This window comes from Hemicordylus capensis, chromosome 3 (genome assembly GCF_027244095.1).
Source record: "Hemicordylus capensis ecotype Gifberg chromosome 3, rHemCap1.1.pri, whole genome shotgun sequence".
NCBI lineage: Eukaryota > Metazoa > Chordata > Lepidosauria > Squamata > Cordylidae > Hemicordylus > Hemicordylus capensis.
Window position 1 is genome coordinate 136,820,428 of NC_069659.1, and position 14,400 is coordinate 136,834,827.

The 14,400-nt window shown below is 42.3% G+C and overlaps 2 protein-coding genes across 2 annotated transcripts in view; one reads left to right on the forward strand and one right to left on the reverse strand.

The window, feature by feature from the left end:
• TGFBRAP1 (transforming growth factor beta receptor associated protein 1) overlaps positions 1-2,173 on the reverse strand; it is a 36,598-nt gene extending 34,425 nt beyond the window's left edge. Inside the window, exon 1 of the mRNA XM_053307381.1 lies at positions 2,032-2,173. The gene's annotated coding sequence lies outside the window, so the exon portion shown is untranslated. The remainder of the gene's footprint in view (positions 1-2,031) is intronic.
• A 71-nt stretch (positions 2,174-2,244) lies between these two features.
• On the forward strand, positions 2,245-11,824 carry C3H2orf49 (chromosome 3 C2orf49 homolog). The gene is made up of 4 exons (XM_053307392.1): positions 2,245-2,404; positions 5,465-5,631; positions 8,285-8,654; positions 9,509-11,824. The coding sequence occupies exons 1-4, from the start codon at positions 2,255-2,257 to the stop codon at positions 9,563-9,565; spliced, it is 744 nt and encodes a 247-aa protein (XP_053163367.1). The 5' UTR covers positions 2,245-2,254; the 3' UTR covers positions 9,566-11,824.
• Positions 11,825-14,400: the final 2,576 nt, after the last annotated feature.

Consider the following 14,400-nt stretch of genomic DNA (forward strand, 5'->3'; position numbering starts at 1 on the left):
TGCCATTGAGGTGTCCCTGTGTGTCACTCACTGCAACTGTACCTAATTTGGTCCAAATGAGTTAGACAGTCCATAAATTAGCCGGCTTGTGCCTCAGAGGTTCACCCAACCACCGTCTTGGATTGGGGTGGATGACATCATCATAAAATATGCTGTTGAGGTGTCCCTATGTGTCCCTAAAGCTGTAGTAAGTTTGGTTCAAATTGGTTAGGTGGTTCACAAATTAGCCCACTTGTGCCTCAAGTTTACACATCCACCATCTTGGATCGAGGTGGATGACATCATCACAAACTATGCCCTTGGATAGAGGTGGATGGCATCATCACAAACTGTCCCTATGTACCCGACTTCATATTGGTCCAGGCGTTGCGAAGTTGAGGGTGGGGTGACACACGGGCACACATGTAGGGATGTGCACGAACCTGTTCGGAGGCCTTTTACGGGCTTCCAAACAGGTTCAAACACGGGGCCAGTTCGAAGTTCGAAGGCCCCGGGGGGTGGCGCTTTAAGGGCAGGGGGAGGGTGCACTTACCCCTCCTAACGCTCCCCCCCACCGGTGTTATTTTTTTGTAAAAACTTTTGGGGCTGCAGCGTACCTCCCTGCTGTCCTCCTCAGCCGGAAGTACCGGGTGCACGTGCGCCCATCGTGCACACACACGTCAGACGGGTATGCACACAACGTGCGCATGCTTGCCTGGTACTTCTGGCCAAGGAGGGCAACGGGGCGGTAGGAAGGTACACTGCTGCACTGAAGGTTTTTACGAAAAAATAACACCGGTGGGGGAAAAGCAGTGGGAGGAGTAAGTACACCCTCCCCCGATCTTAAAGCGCCACCCCCACTGCTTCTGAACCGCCTAGCCCTGGTTCCGTGCACCTCCCTAACAGAATGCTGGGTGATCTCATAAGCCTACTGGAAAGTAGGCTAAAAAATATACAAAGTCTAATGGGAACAATCAAATGGTAAAGGAAAAGTTGTGGCAACTCCAGGCGACCACAGAGTCATGTGGTTTTCTTTGTAGAATACAGGAGGGGTTTACCATTGCTATCTCCCATGCAATATGAGATGATGCCTTTCAGCATCATTGCTTCTCTAGGAAGGTTGCTTCCCCGCTGTGCCATTAGGTGGCATAATAGGAGCAATCAAGGGCACACCAAACAAAAACATGAACTATTGCTAAGGTACTGCTGGTGCAATAAATTTTCATTAATAAAACCAGAAAGCTACTAGAATTTTAGCCACTAACAACTTTTATAGATTCTTATCTAAAATCATTTTTCTGTCACCTTATCCAGAAATGTTGAATAAACCTTGTGGAGATAAGGGGGGAATTCAGTAGCTTCTTAAAGATTTGCATTGACTTTTTTTCTTCAGTCTAGTATATATCCTGTATTTTAAAGGGGATTATGTGCATTAGCAATTATCAAGTTAATGGGCACAGTTGTATGCTACGACAGCAAGTATATAGATTTCACTAACAAGTAATACATCCCTAAGAAACAAAGAAACATATATAACTTTTAAAAAGAAATAAGATTGATTAATTAACAGTGGTAAGATATTTCAAGAAGCCTATCTGGAAGTGGGTTTCAAGTTAGCTAAAATGTTTACACAAACAAACCAGAAAACAATCGCAATTTATTTATCCTCCTGAGGATGTGCATTCAGACCTTCATCCTACAAAACACGAATGCCACCGAGCAATAGTACAACCAGTCCAGTCGCGCAGATACTTAAATCGTGTGCTCTTTATGAATCCGTTAATTTAGTAGCAGTATGTCATTTTCTTGGTGGGACCAGAGAAGTATCCGAAATATCTTCTAGTGGGGCAATTAAACAGGCACGTGTGACTGAATTAAATAGGTGCCATTTTTCCTGAACGGGAGGCGAGAATTTACTTGCATAATTCCTGTCGATCACTTTAATGTTGAAAGCAGCTAAGCAGAAGGGGCAGGGAAGAATTCGAAAGTCAACTTGTGAGGCTACGGTGCAAGCGAAAGTGTTCTCAATCAAGCGACCAATATGCTGCTCACCCACTCCTCTAACCCGGATGTTGTCTTAGTTCCATCAAACCCTTTCCGGTTTCCTCTGTCTCAGCTCTATGGAAGTAAGGAAATACTCGCGTGGCGTCACTTCAATACGCGCTCTCTTTTCCCGTCTCCGTTCCGTCGCAAGCATTAAGAGTCACCGGAAAGAAGCCTGTAGTTTGGGAAGAGAGGAATGTTGAGACAGCCAATCAGGTTTGTTCTAGGAAAGATGGCGGCGCGCGGGGGTTGGGAGCGATCTGTGGGGGGAGGAAGCAGTCGTTGCAGTGGTGGCGGGGAAAGCAGCGCGCGGCTGGACTCGGACCTTTTGCTGCACCCGGAGCTGCTCTCGCAGGAGTTCTTGCTGCTGACGCTGGAGCAGGTAGCGCGCGCTGGTGGACGGAGCGGGTGGGCTCTGCGCGCGCAGAGAGCGGCAGGGACTCCCCTCATTCTCTGCGCGAAAGGAAGCAGCTTTGGGGCTCACTTTAAAGGCCCAAAGGGACGTCATTCCTGCTCTGGGTGGTCCTCGGGATGCCAGCTGGCCTGGGCCGCTCCTGGTCCTCTTAACAGCACTTGAGTCTGTAGGTACCCGCAGGTCAAGCTCTGCACGGCATGAAGATAAGCCTTGTCACCTGCTAATGTCTGCCGATGCCGCTGCTGTACATGGAGGCCAGTAAGAATGTTTGCAAGCCTGGGCCTGCCTGGCCGCAGAGGCCCTTTCTCCAGCACGGTTAATCAACTATTCTTAGTCTTTCACACATTAGGCAGGACAACCCAGTTGTGCCCCAAATATGCAATTCTGACTGACCGCTGGGTGTATAGATATACCAGTGTTTGTAAATACATGTCTGTTCAATTCGCTTGAGGTGTGTGTGTGTGTGTGTGTGTGTGTGATGTTTCTTTATTCATTCATTCATTCATTCATTTAAGGGTAAAGAGGCCGTTAGCTGAGCTTGTTAATAGTCATTTGACTGTAGAGCAGGGGCAGGAGGAAGATAGATGGAGAGACCTACTGGTAGTTTGCAGTAGATTGTCAAAGGTTTCTAACTCCCAGCAGTCTAAAAAATAATAATTCATCTCTATCACTGTTTAAAGCTACTGGGAGAGATTATCTGGGAGTTTGGGGTTGGCTGCCACTAGTATCACTTCTGTGTCTGTATGATCTCCTGTTGGAAAAGCTATGAAAATCTTGAATCAGTGTTTGAGATCAGTGATGGGCTGCATGTGGGTAAGCAAACTAAAATGAAATTTGAACAAGAAAGATCCACTACTAACCCAGTGATGATGTGTTAACTTGTTCTGGATGGGCTTGCACTCCCCTTCCAGGACCACATTTGCCATGGTCCTGAACCAATCCTTACTCCTAGATACCCAGATGTCTATTGTGCCAAGGAATGATTTTGCCCCGCTATGGCCAGTGCACCAGTACTACTACTACTAATTTTTATATAACACTTTTCAACCAAAGTTCTCAAAGTGGTTTAAATAGAAAAACAAAGTAAAGAAATAAGATGGTTCCTTGTCCCCAAAGGAATCATACTCTAAAAAGAAATGTAATGTAGACCGCAGCAACAGCCACTGGAGGGATGCTGTGCTGTGATTAGATAGGACCAGTTGCTTTACCCCTACTAAATAAAGGAGAATCACCACTTTAAAAGTGTGTCTTTGTTCAGTTAGCAGGCATTGACGGTAGCATCTGTTCCTAACTCACTTGGGCTTGGCTACATTCAATCATGTTTCCTGTTTGACTTGCTGCAACGTACCTTATGTGAGGCTCTCCTTGAAAACTGTTTGGAACTCAGCTGATGCAGAATGCAGTAGCTAGGGTCTTAGCAAGTATAGGCTTTATGATCATGCCATATCATAGGTGTTCCGGTGCACTAGTTTCTGGGCACAGTTCAGAGTGCTGGTTGTTACCTTTAAAGCCTTAAATGGCTTTGGACCACCTACCCCCATCTACTCTCTGAAATTGTTTAAGGAGGCTCTCTTGCATATAATTCTGCTTTCTGAAGCTCATTTGGGAGCTTTTTATATTGGCTCCAAATATCTCTCTATTATACCCACCCTGTGGAATTTCCTTCTGCAGCAGCTGAGATTGGCTCTCTATTTGTTTGTATTTTGGCACTGACTGAACATCCACCTTTTTCATAGGGCATTTGTTGATCTTGTGCTCCTCTTGGCTTTTGCTTTGTGACTGCTCTAATATTCTGGTTCTTTGTTTTTATTTTATTGCAGTTTTGTTGTAAACTGCTTCGGATGCTCTTTGAAGGAAAAGCAAGATATGTTTAAAACATTTTGCATCCAACTCTTCTGTTTCAGAATACTGGCTGATTTTGTCTGTTTGGCAATTGGTAAGATTTTAGCCTGCTTCTGTACCTTTAGAAGCAGCCTGATACGAAAAATTTAAGCAGATGAAACTTTTCCCATTACTTTATCTTCATGCCAGGAAAAATAAATCATTTGTTTGGATGTCACGTATTAGGCTGCTGTTGAAGGCACAGGGCCCGAAAGGAAAAATGGTCAAATCACTTTCCAAATAAGTGGTTAAAGTAGCAGCCTGAATATGAAACTGTTTTGTGGACTTCATTTGTGAGAACCCAGAACATCTTATCAATAGAGTCATTAAAATTGTTTTTAAAAACATATGATGTACGTCGTTGACATTAATAGAACTTCATTAAAAGGTGGAAATGTGCAAATGGATTCTCTTTCGAAATGAAGTATCATTTTAAGTTAGAGCAGAGCTAGTATGTATAACAGGTGGATTTGTTACATGTCGCATTAACTCCACTGTCTTTCTCCTCTGTGTGTGCCAGTACTTTCTGTCTGTGTATATCACCCAGAGCTTTTAACCAAGGGAGGCCCCCTTCCCAGGTTTAGTGAGCAAGTGAGTCCAGGTGAGTTCTCTTCATCTAACTAGTGGCCTTAGGAAAGGCCACTCCCTCTCAGCTTCAACCTTACAGAGTTAAGTACTTTGCACACGCAATAAATACTTCCATGGATCAAACCTAAAGATTAAAGCGGGGCTGCACAATTTTGGCCTTCCCGCTGTTGTTGGACTACCACTCCCATCATCCCCAGTCATATTGGCCTGTAGTCAGGGATGATGGGTGTGGTAGTCCAACAGCAGCTGGAGGGCCAGAATTGTGCAGCCCTGGTTAAAGTGTACTGTGTGAGAACTTTCTTAGATTGAAAACACACCATTCCTCACAATCCAGTCTCTTTTCGATAAGTGAGTGAGGTGTGCATGGGTGTAATTCTTGTTGTGTATGTGTATAACACCCAGAGCTTTTAACTTAGGCAACTTTTGGTGCATTTTCACCTGTTTAAATAAAGGCCTGTAATATTGTCAGTGCTGTAAACAATTGTTTTAAAAACAAATACAGTTGTATTTAAAAGACTTTTTACTCATAGCATTATGGTTTTTGTTATTTCTTAACAGAAGAATATTCCAGTTGAAGATGAGATGAAGATCAGTAAAGATGGCCTTACTGATCTCTATGTTCAACATGTGATACCACTGCCACAGCGTAATTTGCCAAAAACTAGATGGGGCAAATTGATGGAAAAGAAAAGAGGTCAGCAGGTGGTGAAACATGATGTCAGAAGGTAATTCTGTTTTGCTCATGAATTCTCTCTGAAATCTTTCAGAAAGCGTGATTGTTTTGATCTGCTTCACTCTGCTCAAGAAGTAAAATTGCAGCTTTATTTCTTGTGTATATTAGCACTTCCAGAGTCACTTGGATGATTATCCTTACAAAGCAAAGACAGTCAGTAGTGTGATGAAACACTGTGAGAGGGGGGGGAAACAGACGAAGAATGTGCAACTAATTCTTAATGGGGCTGTTGCATCTGTCTCCCAGAAATGAATAGCTAGCTGCTACCGAGGAGTGAAGTAAAATAATATTTAACAAGTTCTAGTAGGAACTAATCTGCCTCCTTTCCTTTTACTATATCTACAACTGTACCAAATTTGGTTCGGATCAAGGTCCACAAGTTAGATCTCTTGCACCTCAAATGTTCACACGTTCACCATCTTGAATCAGGGTGGATGGCATCATCACAAATTACACCATTGGGACATCCCTATGTGTCCCTACAGCTATAGCAAATTTGGTTCAAATAGGTTAAGCAGTTCACAAGTTAGCCCATTTGCGCCTCCAGAGTTTATGTGTCCACCATCTTGAATCGGGATGGATGGACATCATCACAAAATATGCCATTGAGGTGTCCCTGTGTGTCACTCACTACAACTGTACCTAATTTGGTTTAAATTGGTTAGACGGTCCACAATTAGCCCACTTGGGCATCAGAGGTTCACCTGACCACCATCTTGGATTAGGGTAGATGACATCACAAACTCTGCCATTGAGGTTTCTCCATGTGCCCCTACAGCTGTAGCAAATTTGATTCAAATCAGTTAGGCGGTTCAGAAGTTAGCCCACTTGCACCTCAAAAGTGTATGCGTCTGCCATCTTGAATCAGGGTGGATGACATCATCACAAACAATGCCACTGAGGTGTCCTTAGAACTGTACACGGTTTGGTTTATATTGGTCCAGACATTGCAAAGTGATAGTGGGGGACACACAGACACACGGAATGCCGGGCGATCTCATAAGCCTACTGGAAAGTAGGCTAAAAGCCCATCTCTGGCATTACCTTTTTTTTAACAAATCATTCTTTTTGTCACAGTTCTAGCAGTACAAGCACAGTGACATCTTGTCTGGTATAGGAGGAACTGATTCAGACAGTTTTGACCTGCTTGTCAGTAAACATACAGACATGGTCACTCTTAAGATCTAATCAGTTGCACATTTATCTGTCTGGAAAAAGCCAGAGCGCTTACAGCAAAAGAAACAGAGTCCTTGCAGCAAGTAGAAAGATCTGCCCAGATGTAATAAATTGGGACAGCCAGAGTTGGAGGGATCCACCTTTGCAGACTTTGGATCTTAACATATGATTGTAGGTTGCACATCTCCAAATTATGATGTGAAGATCAAGAATGTAATATCTGATTTTAACTGCGCTTTTGGGCAGATAAATAAAAATGAAAACTCCCTCTATTGAATTCTGTTTTAAAACAATAAAACTTAATTGTGTTTCATTGTGTTCTGACTTGGGACAATTTATTGCTTTCACTGCTTTCTGTCCACTGCTTCTTAGTAACCTATATCCATAAATAATCGCTATTTAAATGTGTCCTGTTCTCACTTCTAGAAAAAGAGACAAAGGGGCTTTTTCCTGAGTTTGTCATTACTCAGTCAAAATAAGAAAATACACACACATGGGATGTGCACAAAACGATTTGGTGCGTTCAGTAGGAACATGCCAAATCACTTCGGCATGGCCCACCAAATGGTTTCGGCAGGGTGGGGAGTGGAACCTTTAAGGATGAGTAAAGCAGGGTCTTACCTGCTCCGCCGCTGCCCCACTGCTTTTCTTGCTGTGCTGCTCTGAAGTCCGCGCACTACTGCTGTGCTGACTGAGCAGCCTGTGCACAGCACCAGGACCATATGGCCACTACGCATGCGTGATGGCCATGTGTATCCTGGTGCCATGTGCAGGCTGCTAGGTCAGCAGCAGCCACGCACAGACTTTTTAGTGGTGCAGTGCCACAGCAGGAAAAGTGGTGTGGCGGCAGAGGAGCAGGTAAGAGCGTGCTTTATTCATCCTTAAAGGTCCCGCTCCCTGCCCCTCTGAAACGCTTTGTGCACATCCCTATCCACCACCCCCCCACACACCCCTCTCAGTGTATTTAGGATAGACTGCTATATATTAGCAAATTCAGTTAATTTGAGGGATTTTACAACTGACTTCTCAACCTAACCTACTTTACGAGGTTGCTGTGAGGATAACAGGTGGGGCGGGGAGAGCCCATGTATGCCCTCCGGAGTTCCTTGGAATAGGGGCGTTATAAATAATGCAGTGGTTCTGTGTTGATTTCTGTTTCTCTAACAAAGTTCACCAATAACTTTTTAAAATCTTAGCTGCTTCTTTTCGTGGTTCATATTATAGTAAACTAAATTTTAAATAAGCAAATATTTGAGAATATCAAAAGCATTGCCACAATGTGCTAGAGTAGTTCCCTACAAGCTTTCAGTGCCAGTGCAAGTGTATACACTTGGGTGCAAGGTCTATTAAAACCAGTCAGTCTTGCTTCAAAGTAGCTCGTTTAGGTCATGGCATAGGTCTATATTTACCGTGTGGTTTTATTTGTATTTATTTTGTGTTCCTAAGAATGTTACAATTTCTTTGTTCAGCATTGCTGCTGTGGAAAACCTAAGAAAACGGCCTCTCATTGTGTTTGATGGTAGTTCAACAAGTACAAGTATAAAAGTGAGGAAGACAGAGAATGGAGCTGTTGATCGCCTAAACCTACCTGCAACTGGGAGTACCAGTAGTACTTGTAGGAGACTGTCTGTTCCTTCAGATTCTTCAACATGCATATCTGCCTCCGCTTTATCACAGGACATAAAAGTTGAATCCAGAATCAATGAGGCTAAACAGAACAATATTATAATTAATAATAATATGACGTCTAATCAAAAGTTGCCACCATTGGTGTCTGTAGCAGGAGCAGCTGTTGTGAAATTAAAGAGAGCTGCTCCAAAAGAAGAATCAGATGCAGCAGTAAGTACAATCTCAGTATTTACAGCCTTTTCTTTAACAAACACGAGTAAGCATTTGGCATCTCTTGTTTGATAACATACTTGTAAAATGTTAAAATCAGTTCAATGCACTGATTTCCCCCCCCCCCCCCATTACTATACTTTTTACCTTGGCATAATTTTATAGTTAATAGAAAGTTATTAGAGACATAAAAGACAATGATGCTTTTGAATTACCTTGTCCCAGCCTATCTGAACTGTTAGAGCTGTTATTTGGGCCATGGTAAATATCAGTCAATCTCGATCTCAAAAATTCGTATTTTCACCCAGAAAGATGAGTTCTGGTAGAAACAGATTTTTAAGAGAATGTGCCAGGCGTGGCTTGTGAACTCTCCTCTGGGCGGGGGGTGTGTGTGGCTTCTTTAAGGTAAACGGAGCTAGTGCTCCGTACCACCCAGCAGCCCCCGCACTGGGGAATCACCTCTGCCACTCACCTGGCCGCTGGCAGGGGCTCACCTCCACGGGAGCCAGGTGAGTGGCGGAGACAATTCCCCCTGAGGCGCGTTCACGGGCCGCACCTGTTATGTGCAATATGCTTTTGTTAGTGTGCACAAATTATTCCTTACCCCCCTACCCCCATTATTGATAATATCAGTAAACCACATACTAGCTTCAAAAAATTAAATATTCTAATTTTCAGGCTAGAAATGTGACTAGTCTTTAAGTTGCTCCTTTCTTTTTGTACCTCTGGTTAAGAACATACTTTGATTTTAGCCACAAGATGGCAACAGAAACCATGCCCTGTATATTCTGCTATGCTTGTTTAAATGTTAATCCAACAGTACTTATTTTCTCTTATTTATTTCTCTCCCCCAGAATGGTCTAAAGCCTACTGAAGCAAAAAAGAAGATCCAGCATGTAACATGGCCATGAACTCACAAGGTGCTGGAAATGTAGATAATGTTTAGCCTCCAATTCAGAACAAGGTTGTATTGAACAGGATTGCAAATTGCAGTGGATTCTTCATAATGTTAACAGCTTCACACTGTAAAGCAGAAACCATATTCTCACCCATCACCTTAAAACCATAATCTCTATTGCACTCTATAAAGTTATCTGCATCTCCATTTAATGTTTGGCTTTGGTGGAACAAGATGTTTCTGCCAATCCCTCTATGGAATTTTCAGAGGGAATTTTCAGTATTTCAGCCCTTGCATGACCTGATAGGGAAAATCGGTGTTAATTTATACTATTCATCTTCAGCTGTAAAACAATATTGACTTCTTGAGGTAAATTCAAATCCCTGTGTATTTAGGGGGTGTGGAGTGGTTTCCACAGTCTGCTGGATTTCACATAGTGATTAAATGGATTTACACAAAGCAGTTCTGTTGACAGGGCTAGAAAAATATTTCAGTTCCTTGGGTGCTGATATCAGATGCTTAGCTGACATCTTGGACTTTTTCAACATTGCTTTTAACTGTCTTGCAACAAAGCTTGAAGAAGTCCTAGCTGTCGTCTACCTCTTACAGATGCAGAGGAAGGTCAGCTAACTGGGTAATGTCTTTGCTTCAAATTGAAGTTTCTGTTATCATTTCTGTTGTCTTTGGAGACACGTAGATGGAAACATAATAGACTATATGCAGAAAGTGCTTCTGAGAAAAAAGTATTGCATGAATTAGTGCTGTGCTTTTATACAGTACATACTATACATATGTTATTTTACACAGCACATGTATAAATGTGGAAGACCTTATTTGCTTGCATACAAAATGCCTGCTAAAATTCAGGAGATATCCAACACTTACTCCACTGATTTAATCTGTTTGAAAAGAGTGAGCAAACTCATTGTACTGAGAACAAATAGTGAAGGTTTGCAGCAACATCAACAAAAAATACACCGTCTCCTCCTTGTCTGAATAAATGTGATGGTTTTTCTAGGAGCCACATGGATTTTCCTTTGTGTGACATAAAACCAATCGAAGCAACTTGTAAATGTTAGAATCATGTTACCATGCACAAAATAACCCTATGCCCTGTGCATAATGGAAGTTTCTTTATTCAAATGTAGTCTCTTGGTAGAACATTTGTGACCATTTATTAAGTTAGTTTCAAACTTGAAAGGTTTAAAATCTGTTCACAACTTTTAAAATGAAATAGAATGAAAATACGAATAAGTCACTTTCCTGTAAGAACAAATGGCATAATCCAACCTAAGTTGAGTCCATTTTAAGTATCATTGATTTCAGTGGAATAGTTAAGTATTTAGCTCTTTTTTTTTCTTAATGAAATGAATGGGACTTAAGGTTAGATCCAAACAACCACAAGCAGAAGAAAATTTGCAGAAAGAAATGTCCCCTCTGCATTGCAGCCCTTTTGTCCCTCAAAAGCCAGTCCTAAGATTTGGGAGAGTGGGGGCTTTTGAGAAATGGATGACACATGGTGCAGGGAAAGAGGGAATGCACTATAGTTGGGCAGAAGCACCTAGCACAAGTGGTGTAGAAAGGTTCCCTTCTTTCCATGAGCTTCCTTCTGCTCATGGTTGTTTGACTCCAACCCACAGGGTAGCATCAAGAAACCCACAGGGTAGCATCAAGAATGTCCCACTGGCACAGTGTTTGCCAGCACATGGCAGCTTCTGGATATTCTCCCCTCCCGATGTCCCATGCCATTGTCATAGGTCCTCTGACCCTTAGCAATGCCTTTTGGTGGTAATTCAGGGAACTTCCACAGCAGATCATAGAACTGTGGACTTTTGGCAACAGCAAGGGTGCGGGGAAGGTATTGAGGAAACTGCTAGTGGAGCAGTGTTTCTGCTAGCAGTTCCCCTCATGGTTTTCAGGTTGTCCTCCCATGCTACATCCCATATGTTGCTGAAGGTCCCTCAACCCTCTCTACAATAGCTTTTCAGGGGGCTGAGCGAGCTTCAAAGACATGAGTAAGCTGCCTTGCACTGGCACACATTGTGCGAGCAGTATTCTGGACAGTGCCCAGTGTGCAACATTCACTGCGTTATGCCCAAAGACATTTTTGAACACCTTGACATAGATTGTGTGTGTGCGAGTTTGCCTCTTCCTGGACACTTGTGCAAGTTTTGTACTTTAGTACAGCACAGTTTAATAGTGTGTGTTTTGTATTGGAACCGCTGTCTTTTTAGTAGTCTTCTCTGGTTTAAATAAATTGAATTAAAACTGACTGTAAAATTGTGTAAACCATCTCTAAGCTACTGTTTTATCTGCTTACTGGGGTTGATTGTGTGTGTATTTGGCTAACCATGTGTATAAGTGCTGAAAACCCAAAGTTGTGATTGACTGCACGGCCCTGTAATTAAGCCTTGAAAACCTACCAACCCCCAAAAGTTTTTACTTCTCTGCTTTGAGGGCACTGGAGAACTAACAGTTCTTTTAAGGGTGGGCTTTTTGTATTTTGCTGTGCTTTTGAGCAGTGGTGTCTTCAGCAACAGTTGATGCTTGCTTATATATTCCCTAGGACTGGCATGTATTGGACACTCTCTTCCCCTCCAGAATGTGCCAGGAAATGGCTCGGCCGGAGTCATTAGATGACCTCATAGGGCTACTTCCTGGTGCATTCTAGAGAAGAAAAAAATCCCAGCAGTGGGCTTGCACCAGTCACTGTTGGCACTTCAAGCACTGATGAAGCCAACACTGCCTGCAGAGCTGTCTCCTCCACAAAAAATTTAAGTTACCTCTGAGTCCACTCACCCTTACATAAATCCCAGCAGAGATGTGGAGCTTAAGCATTTCCAAGACTTTTCTCACAGAAAAAATATGGATATTTTTCATTTACCAACATTGTTTCATAAAACACATGAGTAACAATGAATGGGTGCCAATGCAATATTAGGCAAGTCTGGCAATATCAAAGTTGTAATAAGCATCTTTCACATAATCTAGGAAGTGTGAAAGTACACAAGTTTGAGTGGAGTGATTGATTGATTAAGTGACGTCAAGTCGGTATCGACGCTTAGCAACCACATAGATTATCTCCAAGATAATATGCCTTCAACTTGGCCTTTAAGGTCTCTCAGTGTTGCATTCATTGCTGTCGTAATCAAGTCCATCCACATTGCTGCTGACCATTCTCTTCTCTTTCCTTCAACTTTTCCCAGCATTGTGGACTTCTCAAGGGAACTGGGTCTTCACATAATGTGCCATTTGTGCCTCGAGTGAAAATTCTAGATTGATTTGTTCTGTGATCCATTTGTTTATTTTCCTGGCTGTCCATGGTATCCTCAAAAGTCTTCTCCAGCACTAAAGTTCAAAAGCGTCAATGTTTTTTCTATCTTGCTTCTTCAAAGTCCAGCTTTCGCATCCATAGTGTCAAGGGAAAAGCTATTGTCCAAATGATTCTAATCTTTGTAGGTGTAGACACATCATGGCATCTAAATATCCTTTCCAAGGCCTTCATTGCAACCCTACCAAGTGCTAGTCTGTGGCGTATTTCTTGACTGCTGGATCAATCAATCTGTTTTTATTACAGCTGTTGGCCAGCCAAGAGATAAAAATCAGAATAACAAATATAACTAATATACACAAATAGTGACTGAAAATTATACACAATAAAACAGTATACAAACATCCAGGATAGATTACATTTAAAACAGTAAAACAACTCCTAAAATTGAGACCTTAATCTCATAGCAATATACATAAAATTGGCCACCATTTTGTGATCTCACAGCTTGTATCCGCGAGGCAATATTGTGTATTAAAAAAGCTCACACCTTCCAGGAAATCTAACTAATGGGGAAAATAAGTTCTCTAACACCTTGATACAAAGAGCAATATAACAAAATATGGGTAACAGTTTCCAGGAGGCCAGAGCCACAAGGGCAGAAAACCGTAGCTGAAGAATCCTTAGCAAACCTTCCCAAAAGAGAGGACAGCACATTTAAACGAGCCTGAGCAAACAACACCCAAAACTTGAAGAAGTGAAGCGTTGTTAGATAATTTGTACCTCTATCTCCCGTGGGGGGATCCCAAAGTGTAGGGGAGAGCAGGTCCTGTTAGCCGAAGACGTAAGTTCTTGACGTTCAATGTCATGCAGCCATAGAAATAGTATTTCCTTCACCTTATTATTCTCCAGAGTAAGTAGTTCAGAAGGAGAGAGACCCAATTGCATTATTTTGTTGTTTACATAAGATAGCCAGGGGTTTGGACAAGAGTCCAACCATAAGTAACGGGGGGGGGGAATTCCCGAATCTCTAAACAGAGTTTAATCCATCTAGCAAAAGTAGATTCCCAAGCTGTACAGACTATAGAAAAAGACCCAGATTCCAGGCAAAGAACAGAAAATGGCACACACCTAGGCACTGCAAAGATTGCTCTTAGGAATATAGACTGTACTCTCTCCAATTCAATTCTTACCCCCTGTATCCATAATGAGGCTCCAAAAAGTAATTGAGCCACAATCTTAGACCAAAATACCTGGAGTCCCATAGGTATATACTGGCCTACTTTAGAATAGTAGAAGTGCAAAAAGGCACTAAGAGTTTTACAGGCTATATGGAAGGAGGACAGCCTGTGGGTATTCCAGTTAAGATTATATTGGGGGAAAATGCCTAAATATTTGTATTTGTAAACCTGCTCAATACGGTTCTGGTTTACTACCCATTTGTATACTTTCCTGGATTTAGAAAAAACCAGGACCTTTGATTTTTTATAACTGATAACTAACTTGTTATCGTTGCAGTAGCAGGCAAAAGCATACAGCAATCTTTGCAAACCCAGTCTAGTCTGAGATAATACAGC